The following is a 24337-nucleotide window of genomic DNA, read 5'->3' on the forward strand; positions in this document are numbered from 1 at the left end:
CTGAAACAAAAACGGCCTGCCATTTGTTTTTGTTTTTCAAGTAAAGTTAAAGAGCCATGTGGAAAGGGGCCTACTTGCCATTACCAATGGACAAGCAGCATTTTAATTTACAAAAGGAGGAGGAATCAAAGATCCCCGTCACCTGGAAAATGGGATTTTTTAACATTGAAAAGAAAAACAGCCAGCTGATGTGTGTAAATAAAAACAGATTTTAAAAGAAAGTGAAAATACAATCACTTCTCAGAGCAAAATGTCAGGAAAACAAAACGTGTGGGTTGACAACGAGCAATGTATATGATGTTACACCCAAAAAACTCAAATGACATTTGAAGAGCCACTTTGTCTTCATGAAAATACATGTCAGCCCAAGGCAGACCCTTTTTCTGGCTGTGGGTAAAACTTCACAAGGACAGCTCCCACTTCCAGCCCGGAGGTCACATCTCCCATCTAATGACCAACCGCAATAGAAATGTCCTGCTAAAGGTGTCAAAATTCAGTGCTCTCCAGACTTGCTGGCTCTGAAAGCAGGGACTTCAAGAAAAGTCATCCTTGGCTGGAGCACGACTGATATGTGCGAAAATAGGGGTACCCACTTCAAAGAGCAAGCTTCCAACAAAAAGGACACTAATAAAAAGGTACAGGCTGACCCAGTAAAGACAAACGGCCGAAAGCAGGAGCAGGACCATTTGTCCCACATGAACATTCACAATTTATTTAAACGGCCTATCATCATTTAGGTCTTTTTCTCAGCCATCATAAGGAGGGTGGATTTCATCTATGTACCATTTTTAATGTAATTTCCAGGCGATTTTGGGGATATAAAATTCCTCTTCCAGTGACTCTGGGAACTGTAAGGCCAGTTAAACTAGGTTTCTGGCTGATCTTAACATGTTCCAAATTTGAGAGTTCGTGAGCGGGTGGAAATACATATTCATAACTGTTGTGTTTTATGGAAAAGGCAGAAAGGTGCCATATGGCCATGCTACATGATACAGATTTGGTGGTCTACTAATCCAATTCCCCATAATTAGTGGAAACAGAAAATATGTTTAGTCTGGCAGTTGCTAGTAAAATAATGAAGTTGTGAAACATAACAAGTTTTTCCCAAAAAATTGAAAGGAGAAAAAAGGATAATGACAAATAGGAATTGACATATTTTGCTCCAAACCCCTAAACCAATCCTGACTTGGAAGTTGGGTTTGGGAGGAAAGAGAAGGGTAACTGTACAATCCTAGTCACAGGCATTATTGCAGGGTACTTCCTCAAGATTGTAAAACTGGTGGTGGCATTTCTGCTATATAAGGGGGACTGCACTAGGATGGAGAGAGAAAAGGGAGAAAGACAGAAGACCAGAAAAAAGGACACACAAAATAAAACAGACAGACAGACAGACAGGAGACAGAGAGGGCTGCTGAAAATGACCATCTGACAGCTGTAAGAGACACCAGAGGAGATTGCTGAGAGTGCAACTAGTGGGAGCTGTCTACTTCTAGGAAGACCTCAAAGCTGACTGGGTCCTATGGTGGAGAGCGGGAGATTATCTTTGAGACCAGACACCTGCCATATCTTTCCAGAGTGTCCTGGGATGCAGCTGGCTTTCCTGAACCTTAAACAGAGGCTTGCTATGCAAGTAGAACTGAGCCCTGGGAAACCAAAAGGTGGGGTAGTCTGCTTGCCTTGAATCCACTCCCTTTATAGGGGCAGGGGGACAAAACGGTGACGACGCCTAGCCTATGTAACAAAAAACATGAATTTAATTAATTTGAAATTAACAAAGCTCCCTTCCCAGTGTGCGCTGAAAACTATAGCCTATACATTAATTGGGTACTCCTTGTTGTCCAGCTGACCCAGACTTCTTTAATGAAGAGGGGCGTCTTTCTTCTAAATCAGTCCAACCTTTTTATCCAGCTTTCCCAACACAGGCCTTTCAGAAAGGGGTCTGAAATCCAGAATACCCCAAAGCATTTCAATTTTTTTTTGTCTGACTTCCCAACATAGACCAAAGAAAGGAGGGGGCGGGGGTGGTCTGAAAAACAAAGTGATAAATCACCCTGTGTTTAGTTTAAACCAAAAGTGTGGGTGAAATTATGATTGCCATATGTATTTTTACCAAACCTGAAATCCTGCTACTACCCTTTTAAGCCTGCAGGAAATTCAAAATCGTACAACATAAGCACCTTTGTTATTGATCAGTGTAATTATTTTGTGAAGTGAAAGTTGCAGAAAGTAAGAATTGTGATTGTGCTCATTTTAACTGACTTTTGTGATTTATTTATGTTGAGGAGTTGATTGTGTTATGTCACGGATAAAGTGGTGTTTAACTATTTCGTGCTAATTTCTATTACTTTTAATTTAAATAAATTCCAATATATTTCCCGTACAACAGCCTGGTTCTTGGCTCATTGTTAGCTCAGGGGAGAGGGATCCAAGGGGCATGATATGTGTCTGAGATAAGGGTAAGAAAAATAATCTTTTAAATAGTTTGTTGCATAACCACTTGAGTGGGCAAGGGAGGAATTCCCTGAGTTGAGGGTGAATTCTCAATCAACCATTACAGGCTGCAGATCACATTTTGATTTTTAAATGTAATGTTTTGCTTTGCATCTTTCTCTTTTGCACAGATTTCCCTACAGGGAGCATTCTTGGAAACCTTGTGGGGGGGGGGGGGTGCATAATTTAGATACATTGGGTGTCAGAGGTGCTTAGGGCATGGGGCATCCCTCGGCATGAGATGCTTGTTACATTTGGTAATGTTAAGATGTGCGACAAATTCAGTCCACTTTACATAGAAGGAATCGGATTAATGGATTCTCAGTCTTGCACTATAAATTCATACAAGAGAAATTGGGCAAAACACAGATTCCTGTTCCTCCATTGTGATCACTGCACAATATGTGCATAGGGTATTCTGGTATGAAAGAGACATTTGTACTAATGAATTTATTTAGTGGCCTGTTATTAGGAATGCACTTTTGCAGCAAAGAAAGTAAGGTAAAAGGACAATAGGTTTTCTTTGAACCTTTTCATGGTGTTTTGAGGAGGGTGAGCATGTCACTTTCTGGCATCATATGTGCTGCTGGATAAGATATGGCACAGGAATTAAATGGAGTTTATAAAAGACTAAGAGTTGCTGAATTAATCAATGAATAACAGAAATGAGATGAAAGCAGAAGTAAAAAAATGGACAAAATGCTTTGTCCGGAAAACTAATAACTGAAGCAGACAACAAACACTGCTAAATCAAACCATTGCAATTCGATCATAACTGAAGGCGCAACTAAAAGAAAAGGCTATCAAATGTCATATCAATGCATTGCTTCAATCAATAATCCTGCAAACCACCAATAAACGCGAGTCTATGGAGTTCTTTGCAGACAAAACAGGCATGAGGGACATATACACATACGAAGCTCCCAAATGGCATCTCTCATCCCACCACAAAATGCCTCTAAAGAGAACAAGCAAAACCAACCAAAAGAGCAAAACAAAACCATGTGCCTGATTTTTGTATGGTCTTTACCCCTTTTGTAACGGCTTGGCAATCGAAGAACGATTGTCTGTAGGGCTGCCCAGAGCAATGCCAGAGGTTAAGTTTAAGGTATCCCAAAAATACCAAATCAACACACTTGGAGCACCCCGATTTTCCTCCTATGAAGAGGATAGACTCTCTGCCTCTTTTGGAATAATAGGCAAAGCCCTTACTCCAATACTGTAATTATTCCTTCCTCTGCCATGCCATGGCAAATTTCCCATTGAACTAAAGACTGGCTACACACTGTATATGCTGGAAAAACCTACACTTGATACAGGCATCTAAGTGAATAATCACCCAATCACAGCCTCTTCTACAGAAAGACTGAGAACAAACACACCATCACTCTTACAATGCACATATGGAGCCACATTCCACCTCAAGATTCTTTAAAATCATAAAGCAATTTATTTTAAAGAGGTATATAGCATTTTACCTGAAGCTGATTTTGGACATTATCACGCTTTATCAAAAGGTCATCAGTGGAGAGTGTTGGTGTAAGGCTCAGTCCATCAACCCCTTGAGATTGATAATTTTTAAGACGAAACACATAAATCTTTTATAATCTGCTTATTACTGGAGACCAGTGTCTAACCGAGGGGCTGGTATTAGAACCCTTGTTGCTCTGCGTTGTCCTGCTTTCAAGACAAGCATGTTGCCCCTGATCTAGCCTCCCGGCACAGTTAGTCACTGGTACTTAAACTGTGAGGTCATATTAAAAAGCTGTTATTGCCAGTGCGAACAAAGCCTGGGACCGAGAAAACAGTCGAAATGCCACCTGCTACCAGTAGAAAATGCATATAAGTGAACTGATGCAAAACATTCCTCCCAGAAAACAAAAACAATCACAAGACTTTCGAAAAATAAGAAAGCTGGACTTTTCTCTACATGATCATCTATATGGTTGGTTCTACTTCTGCTGCTTTCCCAAAGACAATTGGGAGTTTCAGGTCAGTGACCGATTCCCCACTGTCCCATAAAGCTCTAAAGATCAGGAGCAAAAAAAAAAATCGGTTTCTTGTTTAGACATTACTTAGAAGACAATCTGTAGAAGGACTTTGTTCTGACAAATTGGAGAAGGATATTCATTTCTTTATCCTCTGTAAAGTCTTTAGGATGTGGGCCTTGAAAAGAGGAACAGAAATGCCTTATCAAAATAACCAAATAATGACCAATCCACAGCTGTCTTGGTCTTCCAAAAACAAACAAATTCCGTAGCAGACAATGGCCCCGATTCCCAGAAACGGTTTATAATGGCACAATCCTACTGAAAAATGCTTGGTGAACCAGGCACAATAGATTTGTAATAAAACAGATGATCTATACTGTATGGCTTGAATTGCATGTTGTGAAAGTAAACCCTGGTACCTTATGCACGAGAATATTTTACAGATCCAAAACACAGGCCTACATAGCCAAGAAGCAACCCTGGGCACGTTTGGTCTGCACTGTATTGCATTTAATGAGGATGTGTTTTTTGACTAGAAACACTTACAAAAGCAGTTTACAGTCTGCAACACAATCCTATTACATGTGCCGTGCCATAAAGGAAGCAGGTTAGCTGCCAGTAGACTACAGGGGGGGGGTTTGTTTTTGTACTGGGTGCACCCAAGCACTATAGACTACCCTACTCTTTCCACTGACCTGGACTACGGTCCCAGAGGGCGTTCAACCCACAGCGCTTTGAGATCATACCAGATGGTATATAAGGCGCTATACAAACGTCCAATAACATAACATATGGACAGAACTAGATGTGTATGGCCATGGTTTTATTTTTTTACTAATGCAATGGTGTGCCCCTCTATGATGTAACAAAGCACTTTACAATTTATTACGGTAAGGAAATTCATAGTTTCCACATGAAAACGTTTTAAAGTACAGTGGTGTGCAACTCACTGTTTGAAGTACAAGAGTGTGGGAGGAGTTTTCCTCTTTGTACAAAGGTTTTAAAAAACTGAAATGGTTAAAAAAAAATGTACTCCACAGAATGAACCATCAAGCCATGCAATGTTCTCGCATCTGACAACATCGATTTGCAAGAGCAGACCTTCATGTCCACCTCTCAAATGCAACTTTCTGCTTCAAATTCCTCTGTCAGTCGCCTGAGTTTCTCCTCGCTGCCCCGTTCTCCCAGCATGCCCAGCTCTCCAACACTAACCAAATAAGAGATTAATAAGAAGTGGCGTCGGAAGGGAGAAAACTACAGTCCCCGGTACCGGCCAAGAAGAATGACAGTGGAAGCCCTTTGTTGTACGCCTTCAAATATAGACTTAAAGATCTTTAGGAAGAAAAAAAAAAGTTTAAAAAACTGACGCCTTTGAACGGAAAGAAGCACAAAACAACAACAGGGGGCTATTGCCTGCCAGCCACAGGGGAGAAGCGACATAGTTCTCATGCTCCCTTTTGAAGGCTATTAGAATTCCGATTTTAAAAAGCGAGAGCAGAAGGAGGGAAGCCTCTCGAGACCGCAGCCGTGTCCTGTGATCAAGCTGAACACGCGTCCAAAAAGTTGGTTTCCACCAATTCGGTTGGTGGCTTGCCCCCCCCCCCCGTCCCTCCGCCCCACCCTTTCCCGTCACTGAGCGTCTCCCCCTGCATCCCCCCACCTCCCCGCTTTGTTTACAAGTGATGTGACTCCGTGACAAGCCCGGTCTGAGAACGAGAGGCCTGTCAGCTTGATTTATGGGCGCATCAAACCACGACTTGTCCAAACTGAAGCTTGCAGTTCATTAATTAGAGAGTCGCGACTTTGAAGTCGGCTATCAGGCTGTGGTTTTTAACATTTGGCTTAATTTATATGCTCTTGAACGTGGATCTCCAAGGGGGGGGGGGGGGGAAACCGAAATTCCCTTCTCGTCTTTGAACTTCTTTTGACCGCACAATAATCATGTCTTTGTCCAGCGTGATGCGCGCATCCCCGAGTCATTAACGTGCATTGAACTGCCACTGATGAGCAGGCCCTGCTGAATTAGAAACACAGCCAGGAAAACAAAGCACAGAGCATCCTGCACCCCGATAACCCGCAAAGGCTTGCTGCCTTACCTCCCCGTGCCATTTCCATTTTAATTACAGCTGGCCTTGTTAGATTCATATGCTTGTAATCTTTTGGCTTTTTACAAGACTTGGGCTAATAAGGTAATGCGGGTAACACTACAATGCAGTGGCTCAAATCGACATAAAGATTGTGGCGAGTGTTCTCTATCAGAGCACGGATTGCTTTTAATGGGAACCTGTGATCACAAGGCAACTCCTTACCACCAAGTGTGCACATCCCGTATTTCCAGCACCCACTGGCGATTCCTCGGGCAGCGGGAGCAGTCGCGCAAAGCAGCGCGCAAGAGCTTGGATGCAGGAAAGGACAACATCAGGCTGCACAGCATCAGGACGCACAGACATGCTACAATTAATTATTTTGACATCACTTTTTAAGACCATGTGGAAAAGTGGTGTACCGACCATAGGGGCAGGCGTATACATGGCGCTTTTGGGGTAGACGGAGAATGTGTTGCCATTCAGTGAGCAGTCACAGGAGAGGCAGGTGACACAAGAGGCCTGTTCCATCAGAACCTTCTGCAGGCATGCTCTGGGATGTAATTCTTTTTTCCCGTTTCTCTGCGTTTTTTCATTGGACGCTCACTTTTCTGGCCAGTGCAACGTAATACGTTGTCGGGTCAGAGTTCAGTGGTAGTTTGTTATGGGCTCATCCCCATTTTTCAGTGACTGGCACCAACAAGTTCGCAATGATGGAGTACTATTATCATTATTTTTTTTTACAACTTTGTGAAATGACTGGTGGATGAGGTCTGCTTCTATGATACAGTCCCACAAACATATTACTACTTTTCTCTGCAAGTCTTATGCATAACAATACAATGCATGTCAGTGCAGATCTCTCCCTAATAACAGCCCACGATGTTGTAACTAATCAAGTCCGTTCTTTTCTTCTCTACACTATGGCGCTTTTAACATAATGAAATAAGATTCTAAAAAGCAACAAAATAAAACAAGCACTGGATTGGCCACACTTGCCTGGCATTGAATGAGCTAAAACATCTCTACCCATGTTGGAAATGGGATATGAGTAAGTGGCCATCACATAAGCTCTTGTGTTTTCATTTTGACTATTACACCCAACGGGATCGTTTAAAGACCTCCACTTGTTTCATGGCAGATGTGAAATGACCAGTTGTGAAAAGATTTTTTAAAAACATTATCGGCTATAAGCTGCAATAATGAAAGACTGCTCAATCTTTTGTCAGATAAAAAATATATCATTTGGACTGATTGCCTATCTGCTATTTTACCTACATATTTATGTAACTTTCCAAATAGTTGCTACGTGTATTTTAGGTTCGACCTTTTGTCCTCTGTAGATGTAATGGGTCCTACTAGGAACAGTCCTTGAGATCTTGCTCTATGCAGGCTTTGTAAATCCACGCAGCACTGCAAGACGATTAAGCATTTACATTTAGGATGCATACAAACAAAAACAATGAGGACTTCTATCTCCTTAAAATTTGTCTGTGGCCCGAGTAATAACGAAAGTGTTTGATGAGCAGGAAGTAGGTCCCTTTAATAATTACACTGATTAAATGGATTGATACATTATATGGCTGGGTGGGGGTGGGAAGATTTTATGATTTTAGTTTTACCATGATGGGTTATCAATTAAGATTTATGGAAGATTGTGGGAGATTGCATGTATATTATTTGGTGTGTTAATTACTTATGTGAAAGGTTTTATACTAACGCCTTATGGCAATAAATAAATAATCATCAATGCGTTGTTGTTGGGTTCATATATCAAAGTCTGGTACTGGCCTGCCTACATTTAATAGGCGAGGAATACACAATGACAGTAGCTTAGAATACAAAGACTTACTGAACATGATTTGAGCACTTGGTTTCAGCGCATGTTCGTATAATACGAGTGCAAAAGATGTGCTGATGTTAGGAGAGAAAATTTGGTGGAGTTTGACTAGATCACTAACTGTAGAATTTTCATACACGTTTCTTTGGATGTAGAGGCGTGGCAAAAGACGAGGTTTACTTCCGCCAGTTAGGTGGGTTTATGCCCTGGGGTCAGGTACACATCGCTCCATGAATGTGTGCAGCATGCAAATACAGGCTCTAATCCTGGCAGCCGACTCAGACTTATTTTCTGACTGGACTTTGGTAACATCAGTTATTTACAGAGCCAAGAAAGATCAAAAATGTGTAAGCAAATAGTACCAAGTGACAAGCGCCCAAAAGTTGGCATTGAAAAGAATAAGGCAGTTGAGTCAGAAGAACACCCAATGACAGCCATGGTGAATTGGTACGAAGGCCCAAGAGATGATGGGAGTGGACATCTTGTGAGGTTTGCAAGGACACCTACACCTAGGTACAACATCAGGTGAGGTTTCTTATATAGAAGTAACATGCCTTGCTCTATAGGAGCGGCTATCGAGCACGGTGTCCAGACTCTCCAGCTCAAAGGGAGGCTGCATGCTAAATGTAAATTGGCTTTTGTTTGCAGGTCATATCTATAAATTGTGGGCAGTTTAGCCATATGAGAAAATGAAGTACGACTAAAGAAAGGCTTTTGCCCTACTGAGTTACTGTGACTAACTGTGTTGCAATGCCATTTGCTTCTTGGGTAGAGTAACTTCTAGAATGTAACCTCTAGAGTCGTATTGTCGGAGAGCAAGAAGATGTCTGGGCAGGCGTCATCCTTCTTTAAAACACTCATTTGGAAGACCCAGATCGCAATACAAAATAAAATAATGAAGTAAGAAATGTTCCACAGTCCCTCCTCATGCCATGTTTGATGCCGAATGAGTGGAACACACTCAAAGATGCAGCCGAGCAAATTTACAGAAATTAATTATTATTATAGAAGGAACATGCAATGCAGTACAAAGAAGGGTACACTGTGGAGGTGTGGGGTCCACTTGAGACCCCACCACAGGAAGCAGGAAGTAATGAGGTGGGGCTGAGAGCATGTATTCAAGTCAGTTTTTTTTGATCTAACGTTTAAAATGTCATGCAGAGGAGATCGTGATTTGCCTACAATCACAGAATGTCTGGCTGCCAGGTATAGGAAACCAGGTGTCAGGTTAATTATATTCGCCACATTTGCCAATTCCAATGGTGCAACCGGCACCAAGGTGGCAGAGTGAGAGTGGGTGTAATAGGCACTAGCCAAACAGAGGCATTATGACGACGCAGAAAAAGAAGCATTTGTCTGTACCTCTTTTGGCTGTTTTCCAACATGCTGCTGCTGTAAAAGTTGAATTTGCAATTGTTCCTGCTGTTTCTTATAAAACTCTTGAAGCTGCTGCTGCAAAGAAGAGGAAAAGGGGATGAGAGCAGCAAAGGGAAGAACCACTGTGTCAATTTTACAAGCAATACACGAAGCAGGATTTGAAAACAACTTCATCTGCAGCAGCCTGACCTTAGCATGAAACTTGCCAATACATTTAGAGCACAAATGACTTTTCTTGGCATTATCATTTGAAAAGTAATCTCCAAAATGAACTGATGAAATACATTCAATTTTCCACACAAAGTAATTAAAATAAGGGAAGGAATGACCTTTGATTGCAACAACAAAGAAACAATGCCCTTGCAAAAAGAGCCTTGTGAATTTTGCTTTTGACACACAGATACATCCGCTGGAAAGATCAGGGCAACAAACGGGTTTGATAAATACAGATGGTGTGTAATTCCGATTCTCTGATCAAGAGAACCAAATCAATATGTTCAAATTAGCAGCAACAACCATTCGAATTGACCGAGAGAATACCAATAATCTGAACACAGAAGTCACTTTCGGTATCCACAATGCTTTATAAAAGAAGTTTTTTTCCCCTGAGCAGTAGACATGCTGCAAAGGCCCTCCACATGTTTCCAACTCTAGGTAAGGGTGCATAGTAATGTGAACATTTCCAGATCCTTGGACTAATTTCCTATTTTAAACCCTATGCCTATATATTGATTTATCAATAGAATAAAATAAGGATATTAGAAGAATTCAATTGAACCGCAAATCGCACAGTGTATCTGAGGTAGGAAATAAACATTCACACAAACGATAGTGTAAGTGTTTGCCTGAATGTAGGATTTTCACTTATTAAAATGTTCTGATCCCAGGGTTTATTTGTTATGAATCCTTCAACTCTTCAATCTTTGTTATTATTTTAATAGACTGCTACTCAAGTTTAGCACAACAAAACCTACCTTGAGTTGGGACAAATTCTCAATAGAAAACACATTAAAACACATTTAATTTTCTGCACAAAATGTGACTTCAAACTAGCAACTGCCCTCACACACGCTCACTGGCACTATGAGGAAATCTGGCAGACCAAGGTGCAAAATGCCCTAGGCTAAAATATGTGACAGTGACTGCATAAAGTCCTGCAATAGAAACGCATGCATGGAGGAATGGGGAGGAGCAATCAAGACAGCTGGCAACCCCACGAGTAACTGGCCCTTTTTTACACTGTAGAAATAACATTAAAAGCTCAGATAGCAATTGCAGAAATTAATGAAGACAGATGCATGCTAGTTTTCTGCTACCTGCTTTGTTGACTCAGAGTTCCGCCAATAGAATATGCTCTAGACTTAAGATCTATATTCTATACATATAGGGCCTGATTCACAAAGCATTTTTCAATGGAATTGCACCATTATAAAAATCAGCCCCATAGGACATGCTGGCCAATTACCAAGAAAAACTGCCCATGGAAAATTAATACATCATAACTAGATAAGCAGTGGCCATAAAAGAGGAGTGTTTAGACTCAAGCTTTAGAAAAGCTGTGTTAGCCTTATTCAAGTAGAGGTTTCCTAATATCAAGCCACCCAAGAGAAGAGCCGCCCTTCCGCCCTTCTTAGATTAATCACACAGCACAAGATATGAACAAAAGGTTTCAAGTCATTCAATTTCATGCTGGTCTGCATTATCACACGAGAAGTACACCTAAAAACATTTCACCTGTCCCGCAAAGACCCAATTAAGAAGAAAAAAAGAATTCTCCCTCAAGGAGGAAGATTTGCTACTAGAAATGTTAAATAGATCTCAGACAGAGGTTTAGCCATGCATTAAACAATACACCACAGTTCAAATTAACGTGAGAGTGGGGAATAGCGAAAAGTGATGAAGAAACCGGATCACTAGTCTAACTTTTCAACTATGCCATGCATGTTGAGATGATGCACAGAAAACCACCTTTATCTGCACATGGGAATTTGGATCTATGCCTAGCAGCAGGGTTCATGTATGTGGCCACTTTCAGGATTCACAGCCGAGTAGCAGTTTCACACTCATGCCTTTACCTAGCTGCATACCTCAAAATCAAGATTTGTTCTCATCCACTTACCGGCACAGCCTCTGCTGACATTTATTCAAAGTCTCCTATGGTTCTAACCCAACCAATCGATAACACAGTCTGAAAGTATCCTTGCTCGTTTTAGAAACCTTAAACTACAACCTACTTGGACTGGAAAACACTTGCCTCTGGAGCCTTGTATCAGATTGCCAGTATTATGAAGGGCACATGTGGCTAGGTATTTACGTAATCTCCCATCTTGTGTCTTTTCAAGTCGAACCTGCATTGAACTGGAATAATTTCTAGTTTCAAAATGCTACAAACATTTGATGTCTCAACATTGCTCTCTAAGATGCATAGGTAATGAATTAAAAAGAACCTCTGAGCATCCTTCTTTTGTTAAGAACTCATCCTATCTAGACAAATACATGCTTGACCTCTGCATACCCCGATAGTATAATGGTCTGCAACCCTTGGCTCCCCAGAATGTTTAGACTACAAGCCCCATCAGCCCCAGCCAGCAGAGCCATGTGATCATGTGAGTCGTCGTATAGTCTAAAAGAACTAGAGAGCCATAGGTCACAGACCCCCCCCCTTCTCTAGTAGAGCTACTTTGCACTTATTTCTTTATTGATTTAATATTTGTAAGGCACCTATACAACACATGGTGTTTCAAGGCCGTCTTTATGTACCATTACGAGGCGTGAAGAGAATAGGAAGACATTACCTGTTGAAGCATGAGTGCCTGCTGCTGCTGGAGTAGGACCTGGAGCTGCTGTGGGGTAAGCACTTGCTGCTGCAGAATCTGTTGCATCTGCTGAGGAGTGATAACTTGAGGTGTCATCATAGCCACTGACACTGGAACCTGGAATAGCAACCCAGACACAAAAGGACGTGTAAGTCATCAAATAAGAAGCATTGGGATCAGCTCAAACACATGCCTCTAAAACAAAAAAACCTTTCTTCGAATGTTTTTTTCAAAGTGGGTCAAGATGCTCTGCCAACCGTAGCCTGGATTTCTGATTCAAAGAATGCAATTTTTAAAAATACGATACGTAATACAATTTTAAATGTTCACGTTTGCAGACAAAAACAAAGTCAACAAAAGAAAAAAACTAAGTCAACAAAAAACAAACAAGTGCTCGGCTTGAAAACAAGTCAGTAAAACCGTATGGTGTTCCTGCATAACGTTCGCGAAAATCCTTAGTTCTCGCTTATTTATCTTTCACAGTCACCCGGAATACAGATGTCTAAGTTCCTTCACATTATGCCAGATACTATTAAAAGTCGCTTTCCATGACATTTCCGTGACAAACAGCTACCGCGATGAACTTGATAGCATTTCATATTTGCAACTGTTAACACATTTCTGCACGGGCATCTTTGTAAGGGACCTGTGCTCCCTATCTCAAAAGATGATGTCTTGTTCAGATAAAACACTGACATTAAAATGACAGCCTGTCTGGGCCAAGGTTACACAAATTGTATTCACGCGGCTACCTAATGACAATGCTGTGAATTGTGCACGCTTTCCAGAATGTAATTTAGCTATTCAAAATAATCACTGCACTTGTGTTTAATTTGCAGGCTACAAGAGAGCCATGTTGTCAACCCAGGCAGTAACGGAGAACTATTCCTCCAGAAACTTGCAAAATACATGAAGAGAGACAATACAGACAGGTGGAAAAGCAAACGCAGGCATGGTTCGCTACTGACATAGAAAGTAGTTTTCTCCTCTACGATTTCAAGTGTAATATGACAATAAGTATATAAACGAGCAATCAAACTACTGTCCTGGAGCATCACGTGGTAGTCATTCCCCTACTCGTCCTTCGGTCTAAAAGCAATCAACAATAACGCATCAACGATCAAAGGAATAAAAGCATTTAGAGCAGTAAGCAAAAGGCAGGAATCCGGTAATAATTGTATTAAGCATAATGTCTTAATATGCAGTTCATCTTGACTTTTTCACATGATCGGTTCTGTCATTTGCATACCCGGCTCTCGTTCCTAATTTCACAGTCATTATGCACCGATGTCCCGATTTCTCAGCATCACTAATTTTGATGAACTAAAAATGGTTCTCGAAGGTCAGACTCCTGTGTAGTACCAATATAAACTGGGGCAGTTGAATTTTTTTTTTCTTTTGCAAGGACACATGTTTGTGCTTTGATAAATAAAGAAACTTCCTTGGTAGTCGGAAAACCACCAGCAAATTTGTCTGTCAATTTGTTCAATGTCCTCAATTTGCAAACATTTGGGATGTGTCATGAAGATGTGATACCCCACCGGATATTAAGTTGTAATTAAAAAGCAGGTTTGATTAAGGAAAAACACCCCAGCGCTTGGCCGAGGAAAAGAAGAACGATGCTCACACAAGCCGCCTCATTGCAGACGTTCAGCCAACATTAAAACCGGAGACCCGTCATCTGACAAATTGTTCTTGTGGTATATGACTAAATGCAAAGAGAAACACAAAGCAGACGTTTCACCCTGCGATGCATATAATAGAACACACATGCACATATGCGCGCACACACACACTGGATAAATAAAGAGGACATAGCCACATTTAGGCTGCTCTGTGAAATTGTTGGAAAGAACTCAATTCAAATAAAGGTCAGCCAGCTATGCAATACAGGAGTAAGGGCAGGAAAAACACTGGTTTAAAGCCGAAACAGTGATGACAAGTTCTGGCAAAGGGACAATGGTACATTATGCCAGGCCAGAATGCTGTATCAGTCAGTTGCTAAGAACTTCCCATTTCAAACAAAGCTTAAAATCAGCAAACTGCTTGACATAAAAAGTACTCTGAGGGCTAAGGAGGGATGCTAAAACAAAACCTCAAAAACCCCAAAACAAAAAGCTTGGCAACCAACAAATACTAAACGTGAAGAAAGACAACTACTAAACCAAATTAGCAAATAATAAAAAGGAAGAGAACGTGGAACATTACCATCCTTTTTCGCAAGAGTGTTTAGAGGAAGAGCGAAGTCCCAACTGTCTCCTACCTGTTTACAAAAAGGAATGTTGCATACTTCCCGCGAAAGACTCAACGCTCTCATTCCAATTGGACAACGGGAAATCCTAACCTCACTCTCTCCGAATGAATGAAGACCTGTACACACAAATATGAATACCAATTATCAAAGAGAGTCGAAACTCCAATCATTGTCATCTGTGAACTGACGTCGTTTTTGGTCTCATAACTCAAATGCTTTTGGGAAGGAAGGATCGATCATGCAGGTAAACAGGTTCACGATAAACCAAATCGATCAATGCGGTAGGTTGCTCATTTGGCTGATTAAATAACGATATCACTAGGAAAACTTGCCAATAAGGATTACAAGGTGGGCGAGAGGGGTGGGGGTGGGGGGACGGGGGGAGTATTGAAACTCTCTCCAGAGCTGCCAATCGGGAACCGGCATGCAAGTCTTCTTCCCAAAGGCATCGGAACGAACTACATAACAGGGTCATGTTCTGTGCAGCTTTGGGACTACACCTGCCAACATCCTGTTCCATTCACCAGAATGCGAAGGTAACGCACAATGGAAACGCCAACATTGAATAGGGTTTAATGCATTTGTTTGTAAAATCCAAGTGACCAACCCCTGCATTATCATTTTACAATTAAAAGTGTAATTGGACCATCGCCGTAGTATGCAGACACTGTTCATCCAGCAGAAATTCAGAATACGAAGTAAACAGAAATCGCTAATCCGTTCCTGATTGGACCTCCTTTGTGTACACAACTGGGCTTCCCACATTTTTTTTACACTTAATTTGCAGCCTATGTGAGTGTTCAATCTCTATTTTTTTTAGATCTAAAATGCACTATCCCTACCACTAAGAAGTACACTAGAATATGCGAAAGCAGTAAGGATTACAGGGTTTCACTAACATTTTGCTTGCTCCCTTTGCCCGACTTGCCTATATGTTAGTCTTGGTAATGCTGGGAAGCAAAGGCCACGCGGCACCAGCAATAGGCTATTGCAGCACACACTTTATTACCCATTAATGCCAAGGTCATTAGAGATAAGAGTGATGGCACTGGTCTTAACCTATTGATCATAGTAACTACCACCATTTATTCCTGTGCTGAATGTCTGCAGAGCTGCTGAAGGCACAGCAGAGGGTGCCTTAGTGCCGAGAAATACAGCCAAAGCTTGGAAATTACGCTGATTCATAACATCTAGCTAGTAGTGTAAATCAATAGTATTTAAAACAGTCATGTAAGTTCTTAACTACAGTTCTCCAATATTTATGATCCCTTTCAGAAGAGGATGCCACCAAGAGAAGTTTCGAAGGGAGGAAGGCAGCTTGACATCACTCAAATTAAAAAATTTATGTTGGATTTTAGTGGCCGTTTCCCCTTAGCACCTTAGGGGTTCCACCGTCATTAACCAAACAAATGCCTAACCAGTGAACAGCTCTCCTCTACTTGTTTATAGAACAGTGATTTGAGTGTTAAAACTGAATCGGGGAGAGTGCTTAAAACGGTGAAAACCTCTCACCGCCAACCTCACAGTCGAAAGGCCTAACACCAAGAACGCAATCTTTCTACAGTGCAAATTTAACACCATGGACATGCTTTCAGCAGCCTGAACGAAACGAAGACATTCATTTTACAGTTACAGCTCAAAGCAATTTTCAATTGGTGTAGCAGCCTCTCCGCCCAAGATTTAAACAGCCGGGTAAACCCCCAACCCCACCCCTAACAGTTCTTTCATATCCTCATAAAAGCTCTGCTCAGTGCGACCATTTCATTGCGGCGAATAATGACAATAATGCCAAGTAACACACCCCGATAACACCAAACCTATGAGATTTTTGCTATAATGTAAATAAAAGGGAATCAATAACTTTAGTGCAAAAAATATATATACTACAGATTTATTCCAGTATATACTTTATTACCTGCATTAGTTTAATTCTTAGGCGTCAAGTTTCACATTAAAGTAGTTCATGGAGCTAATGACGTGGCTTGTAGATGGCAATTCTTTCACATCACCCCAACATACTCTAGAAAAAAAGCTACAACAACAAGTTGTTTAATGTATTAGGCCTAGTGGTGACTGGCTCTTCTTAATAAAAAAATGTAAAAAAGTATTAAATAATAAACGTTACGATACTGAAGAATATGCATTATCGGGGAGAGTCTGTATGGAAAATCTTAGGGTGATGGGATTACAAGCAATCAATTCTCAAACACCCTGTAAGACTATCCAACATGGAAGCAAGATACAATGTGTCACCCAGGGCATACACAAATCAGGGCAAACAATACATCTGGCTAACATTGGACATTCGTGCAGAGACTACATCACGACTGATCTTTTCATCAGCTCAAATCCCCTTATGGGGAGGCGATTCACAAGAATCTGCTTGTCACCAAAACAAACGACTAAAAGGTTAAAAACCAGGTAAATGTTGCAAATGTAGAGCACATTCGATTTCAGTGCTTCATGCAATAAACCGCGGTGGTTGAACTTGTACCAATAGGGTGTGGTAGATACCCAGGTGCAAACACTCCTGGCAATAAAGGCAAAAATACAGCTGCACGCCGGCTATTGGAACACTACCTGCACAGACCTGTCGGCATCTTTATTATAACAGCAACCCACAACAAACATGTGTTTAATACCGACAATAGCTTCCAAAATGCTAAGCTCATCATAAAGTAATGCACGATTCATGTTGCCAAGTATTTAAACACTATCTAGAAAGTACATGTTATGGACACGTCAATTCCACAAAGAGCACATCCTGTTGTGCAATAGATTGATGATAAACGTATTAAGTGAACAAAGTACACACCCATAAACACAAGTAAATCACTAATAAGGGTACAGAAAGAGACAATGGTGTAAGAGCTGAGCTCCTGCACTTTAAACAGGAAGGGGTGCATGTTTAGCTGAGGAAGGGGCCCATGTGGCCCTTTACATTTTCCAAAAAAGGTTTCATCTTTACAACATCATTATAGTTTTCCTTTTTTTCCAAAACCTATTGCTTGATTGAACATCGAGAACTGCACAAAATAATTGATCCGGGTCCTTCCAAAAAGAGGTGTAAACATCAGAACTTAAAAAGGATTTCAATTATTTTAAGTAGTAGTGTATGCTTTGACAGTGCCATAGAAAGGAAGCTAAATACTGCAAACTGCGACTCTAAGCAATATTCAGTGATACAGCATACTCTATTGCACTAAAATTATAGAAAGGGTGCGGGTTGGACCTGGAAAGCAGGAGAGGGTCACCTCGACGCAGACTTCCCTTTGAGAGAATTCTAATCATGCAGTGACTGCCCATCCAGAGTAAATGATACTATTGCTGGGAGGCTACAGACCAACTAAGCGGTACCTTTGCAGTTCAAATTACAACAGCAGCTGGCAGCCTATAGATGTTATCCATCAGTTGCTACTAGCACCTTCACATTACAATGCTGGCTGCCTAGATGCTGCAGCTCGTACAGCACCTGCCTAGTGCAACCGGTACTCCTAATGATGCTGCAGCTCATGTATCTCCCCGAGTAGATGTCACTCTGGCTGGTACCCTAAAGATCTTCCATTCATACATGACCTCGACGTTAACAGTAGAAAGCCTGACGGGTGGCAGCCTAAAGATGCTATAGGTAATGAAATACCTTCACCAACAGATGGATACCATAGAGATGCTACAGATCGTGGAGTACAAAGCACTGCAAACCAGTATCCTTGGGATGTTAGCATGCATTCATTACCCACACCCCGAGAGTAATTAGCACTGCAGCTCGTAGGCCAGAAGCAGGGGAGCTCAAGCAGCATTTCACCTCCAAAGTACCAGAGCAGCGACTTTGAGCCTGGATATGCTGCAGTTCATGAAGCACCAGCCCACCCGGGTACTAAGCACTGCAGCTGGTAACCTAATATTGCTGCGGAGCAGAAGACGCTAACTCGTAGCGCCACGGACTGAAAGCTCAAGGCTCCCCACGTTATTCATTGTGTAACTGCAACCCAGCACAGGATATGAATAAGAATTTCACTTTTGGTATTGCTCATTTGGAGACATCAATACCAGGCAGTCTTTCAGTGCAGGATGCCATTACACAATTGTTCTTACAAAAACAAAAACAGAGACGCATCAGGGAAAATGTGAGTTTGAACTGAAATCAAAATTGTTGCTCTGCTTTTCTTTTTTATGTTCCCATCATGTTACTTACCAAAAGACAACAAGAACTTATCTCGGTGCCAATATGGCCCAGATAATCTATGCCAAGAGTGTCTGCACTTGCCGCATAAATTGAAGCTGGAATACTCGCTAATTTAGGGAGCAAAATATCAGCGACAACGCGGCAGATCATATATGCCACTTCTCATGCAACACAAGCTCCCCAGTACCTGCCAGGTTAATTGTTTCTGCTACAATAAATACCTGTTTAATTTTCAGAAAACTGAAGGGCGGGCAATAATTAATCTCGCTACATTTGTCAAAGGCATGCTAAAATGGAAAAAATACATAACAAAATAGTCATTTTGCAAGCAGTGATCTTTCCAACCTTTCAATTATAGTGTTTCACCACGTACACCGTTTCATCTTCATTGCCTGTGTGGGTGGAATGGAAACCAATACAAGCTGAGGAGTGTAACCGTAACTCCATTCCTTTGGTGAGCACAGGGACCAGTCAGCTCATTTGATTTGATTTAAGCAGTGCATTAAATCAGAGTCCCCGATACATATATAATTGCTAGGTAGAATGTACCCGCTACCCATATGCGTAAAGAACATTTCTTGGCATTCTAAGAACATGCCTTCCACCCACACCAAAGACTCTTATTTATTTTATCAACCTAGGAATAAGGGACCGGCAGAGTTGACGCATTAGGATATAAACCCTCTGACCTACAGGTAAACTCTGCACCGACTGCAGTAGTAGATGCTTTAACCCAATACGGGTTATAACAATGGCTGGTTAATAGCTTAACTAACACAAACTCCCTTCTCCATTGCAAGCCACCAACATCTACAGTGTACCCCCTTCCACCAACTGTGGAGCAATCCATTGCTTTCTAGCTAGTTTCAGACCATAGAAACCATCTACACCCACCCACTGAACCCACGAAAACTGGCCTCACACACTAGCTAGCACTGGCACATTAGGAATCAAATAGCAGTTCAGAACTTTCAATGTAAATGGAGGTCACCCATCAAAAGCAAAAGGCAATAATTGAAATCTCATGAGCTCCAAAAAGCACAGAAAGCGAATTGCAAAACACAGAACATTAGGACAGTCTACCGTCGTTAGTAGGCCCACAGGCTTCCCCCAGGTTCCAATAAAAACACGCTTCAATAAAACGCGACCTAAATCAAATCCATGCAAGGTACATTGAACTAGGCCACTTATAATTCCTGCTGAGATGCTAACATAGCGACTATCGTTTTATTTAGAATTATTTTATTAAAAGTAAGCGCATCTATTCTTTGACTAAGATGTGTAGATTCTCGCACCCATCACAGACACCTTGATCTGTACATCACAGTCGAGTACATGGGTGCAAATTAGATTCTAATGAGAAAACATCAGTTGCTTCTTTGACAATCTTGCCATTCACTGATTCACGCCTAATGAAGACACTCTCCAACCAGCAAGCGCTCTACATGTTAAAGGTCAAAATATGCTCAAAAAATGCCTAGCAAAATCAAGGCAAATGGGAAGCTCAGAAAGGAACCTTCTCATAAAGTGGCATGGCAATTAGAGTAATTGTGCGAAGAGCCATCTTCGGAAAAAAGTAGAAAGAAATTAAGCTGCCACTACCGTAACAGGTTGGATGAAAATTTAATGCATTCTCCCTCGTGTCATCTTGTTTTGTCAAGACATCAAATGGAATGGGAAAGTACAAAATAACAAGCCCTTGAGAAATCACAGGAACCGACCTTTTTGATGCTGTTGGTTTACCTTGTTCTTGGTTATTTGAACAATGACGCTCCAGATTTAAAGGGAAGACAAAGCTTAAATGTCAAGTCCTGCATTAGGTAGTGCACGCAACTGGAGTAATGAATTGTGTCATCTTCTGCAATGTTTACCACCACTCCCAACCTATTAGGGCAACTGCGGAAGGTGTTTTATGTTCTAGACACTCTACTGAATGGCAGTCCTTAATCCAAAATTCGACGAAATTCAACGATACGTTGTCTTCGGAATAGGTCTATTTCGAAAACCTGGCAAATAAGGTAAAAAGACATTGTCTTTTTTTCAGGATTCCTGTAAACACACCCAACACACAGAGCTAGTGCAAGACAATATTTTATACTTTACTAGAGACACAAGCCAGAAAAGTCAATCTAACGGCACAGACATCGCTGCAATACCACTCACATTGTATCAAGGTCCAGGTCCCCATTGAGTAACACCTCAAGGGGGCGTGGCTAAACTTTGCATACATATTTCAAGTATTTTGCTATTCCTTCTCTTGCACAAGGAATTTAGGAATAATTAAAAAGAAAAAAAACACAACTGCTACTCTTCAAGTAAGATGCATGCAACGAAGTTCCCTGTAACCCAGATATCCCCTTGGCAAAATAAGCCGACTGTATAAAACTAACCAAGTCTCTGGCTACACAGTAACACATTTAGCTGATGGTGTCATGCACTTTCCACAATCTAGTGGTGCAGGTGTTAAGAACTCTCCTCCACCCATCTGTTTATTTTCCCAAACAAAGTGCTGACACGAAAATCAATAACTGATCTGGCACGCCATAACATTTGTTATAAATTAAAGACAAGCAACAGAGACGTCTGTCAAACAGCCGAAAAATAAACATACTGGATGTCAAAAACTGGTCGGAGTTACTTTAGATATTTCCAGACAGTCCAAAGAAAAGCACATCCCCGGGATGAGTTGCTGCTCCAAATACTTTCCTGTGCAGTGGGACAACCACATGACGAACATATACGAGGGTTCTTTACTAAAGTGAACTAACGACTGGAGACTTTAGGAAAGGCCAGAAGTCTCCTCACTGTTTGCAGGATTTGCTGGGTCACATTTGCGGAAGCAATTTCGTGGCCTGCATCTTAACAGCATCAACATGAGCAGCGGAGTGGGTAGGCACTGATTCTGGGGGACAATCCTCATTAAACGATTTGGATGTGTGGCCTTGAAATCGAACATACAATACGGCTACGACCATTTTGTAGCATGGCCAGGAACATTTAAAGTATCGAGAAACTCGCAAAATAAGAAAACAACCGGAAAAGCAAGTGGTCCTGCTCTGATGAATTTCTAATTCTGACTCTAATAGCCAAAAGCAAGGAGGGCTAATCCACAGTGACATTAAGAAAACCTAGGTTGTCATTGCATTTAATCGACCTCTGTTCCTAAAAGTACATTTATAAAACGAGTGTGCACAGCATCTTGGCTCATCCGAGCAGGGAATGCAACACAGGACTGAGTGATTCCGGTAAAAAGATAACCCAGTGTGTTACAAACTTAGTGATGAGCCGGGACGCTCCCAAGCTGCATCTATGGGACGCCATGCAGGTCACCGAAAGTTGATGCAGCCAGAACAGCGATGCCGGTCGCAAGGGGCCACACACGTGGTCGTTTTGCTACCGTGTTGAAACAACTGAAGCCCACGTGCCTGTTAGAAGACGTAAAGGTGCGCTTAGGTGTGCTTTGCTGTTGTGGCGAGAGATGTTCACATCAGTTCCTCCTCGGATGTAACTGCTGCCGGTGTATTGCTCAGCAGCCCAGCAAGGTTATGCAACACTGCGTGACTTCAGAAACATTATTCGAGTCAGTTGAGATTTAATTAAGATCACAGCCTTTAAAATCCCCGTCAAATGAAATTTCGTATTAGAGAATCTCCTATGTTTACTCGCGCAGCTTGTTCCTGTTCCACGCTCTGAACTAACACAAATTAATCCCGGTTTCCATGGAGGCAGAAACACATTTCCCAATTTTGTTTTCTTTTGACACACGCGCGTTGTTTTCGGCAGAGCGAAGCAACTCGAATCTCTAGCCCAAAATTAAGAATTCCTAAAGGGCGCACAATAAGACACAGACATATCGGCGAGGGGTGCCTGACGCACCATTGTTCTCAAAGTACAGATGTGCGAGAGGTCACGACACTTTGCCAAACCCCTCCCCCACCACACGTGTATTTCCAGTGCTGTCAGTTTGACATGCAGGTCCAACATCTGGACATGCACATGCGTGCATCCTGCTGTCCCAACTTCTAAAAAAAAATACACACCCATCGTGCATGCCAAAGAGTTGTGTTGTTAGTAACACACTTGTTTGAACGTTCTATGTTTATCTCGCATTTAGTTGTAAACGTGGGTTTGTTATACATGTTGTTTTGTTTTCTATACCGCGTAAATAGATTTGTGGAGCGCAGCCGTGCTTTACGCGGGGTCACGATTCAGAATGTACTGTACAACACAAGTACGCAAATACATTATTTCACATTTTGATAGCATCACAATTGATTACTTTTTTTATATTCCCGGAAAAGATAGGCAGCAAAGTTATGACGCGCCAGCATGGCATAAGAATGATGTTTTCAGCTTCAGAAACGACAGGTGCTAGCTATCGCCTTCGTGGCAGGCCGCTACACAAGTAACTGTCTCTGCCTGAAAGGGCTAATGCGCTCCTAATGAACAATAAATCACGTTTGATTATAAAGTGTCAAGCCCATCACTCCTGGGCTCAGGCCGTTCCCAGCCAGCCCAACAGCCCCCCCGACCCCCACCCCCCACGACACCTTTCTATCTCAAAAGTCCGCCCCAAGAAACGGATATGAAATAAACAGAACACTGGAAAAAAGAGCCACGTTTACAGACACTGCAAACAGTGAAAGCGTAGACGAGATATTTATTCTTTTACACTTTGCGAGGTGTCCGCAAGTACAAATGAACACGGGCGCCACGATTCGCCCCCAACAACAGCACCGAGCTACTAAGTTGTACACTCGAAGTATACAGTTGTGTTCAAAGGGATCACAGCATGCAGGGTGGGGGGGGGGCGGGACGGAATGCTGCTCAAAGGCAAAGAGAACGCCGACAAAAGACGCGGATTTGGATACAGTTCAACCACCAGAGAGTTTATATTCAAAACAGTGCAAGTAAAATATAAATGCAACTTACATTGGGAATCATGCTTCCGCTTTCCACCTTAAATGTCCTGACATATGTCATTTAAGCGCACAATCGATATCCTTCTCGGAACGTAAAAGCAGAAAGGAAAGCACGCATCGTTTGGTGAGCGCGTGGGACTCGCTTCCCCCTTCAAACCCGTGTATGGCTGGCGTAGAGCTCGGAACTTACTTTCTCCCCAACTAGGCGGGGCGTGAAAGAGTTAATCCCACAGAGGAAGAGTGTGCACTTTGCTCTAAACCTGCCTCCCGCTTCCTAATTCCCTCCCTCCTCCCCGCCCTCCCTTCAAATGAAAAGAGAGAAAAAAAAGAACCCTCCCGTGCAGCGAGATCGGGCAGGGTTAACACACTCCAGTTTA

At 41.8% G+C, this 24337-nt stretch overlaps 1 protein-coding gene across 18 annotated transcripts in view; it reads right to left on the minus strand.

Annotated features, from left to right (window-relative positions):
* The window catches only part of FOXP1 (forkhead box P1), a 1926958-nt gene that overhangs the window by 146623 nt on the left and 1755998 nt on the right, over nucleotides 1-24337 (minus strand). For 12 of the 18 annotated variants that reach the window (XM_069643824.1, XM_069643826.1, XM_069643831.1 and 9 more), the window contains 2 exons: nucleotides 12578-12715; nucleotides 9768-9857 (listed from right to left, as the gene is read on the minus strand). In XM_069643824.1, the coding sequence (XP_069499925.1) occupies nucleotides 9768-9857; nucleotides 12578-12715 (228 nt within the window). Of the gene's footprint in view, nucleotides 1-9767; nucleotides 9858-12577; nucleotides 12716-14861; nucleotides 15073-16767; nucleotides 16879-23970; nucleotides 24178-24337 lie in introns of those variants that run through there. The other 6 variants (XM_069643828.1, XM_069643825.1, XM_069643841.1 and 3 more) reach the window with 4 other exon arrangements.

The sequence above is a fragment of the Ambystoma mexicanum genome, chromosome 2p (assembly GCF_040938575.1).
Source record: "Ambystoma mexicanum isolate Mex_15411 chromosome 2p, UKY_AmexF1_1, whole genome shotgun sequence".
NCBI classification, from domain to species: domain Eukaryota; kingdom Metazoa; phylum Chordata; class Amphibia; order Caudata; family Ambystomatidae; genus Ambystoma; species Ambystoma mexicanum.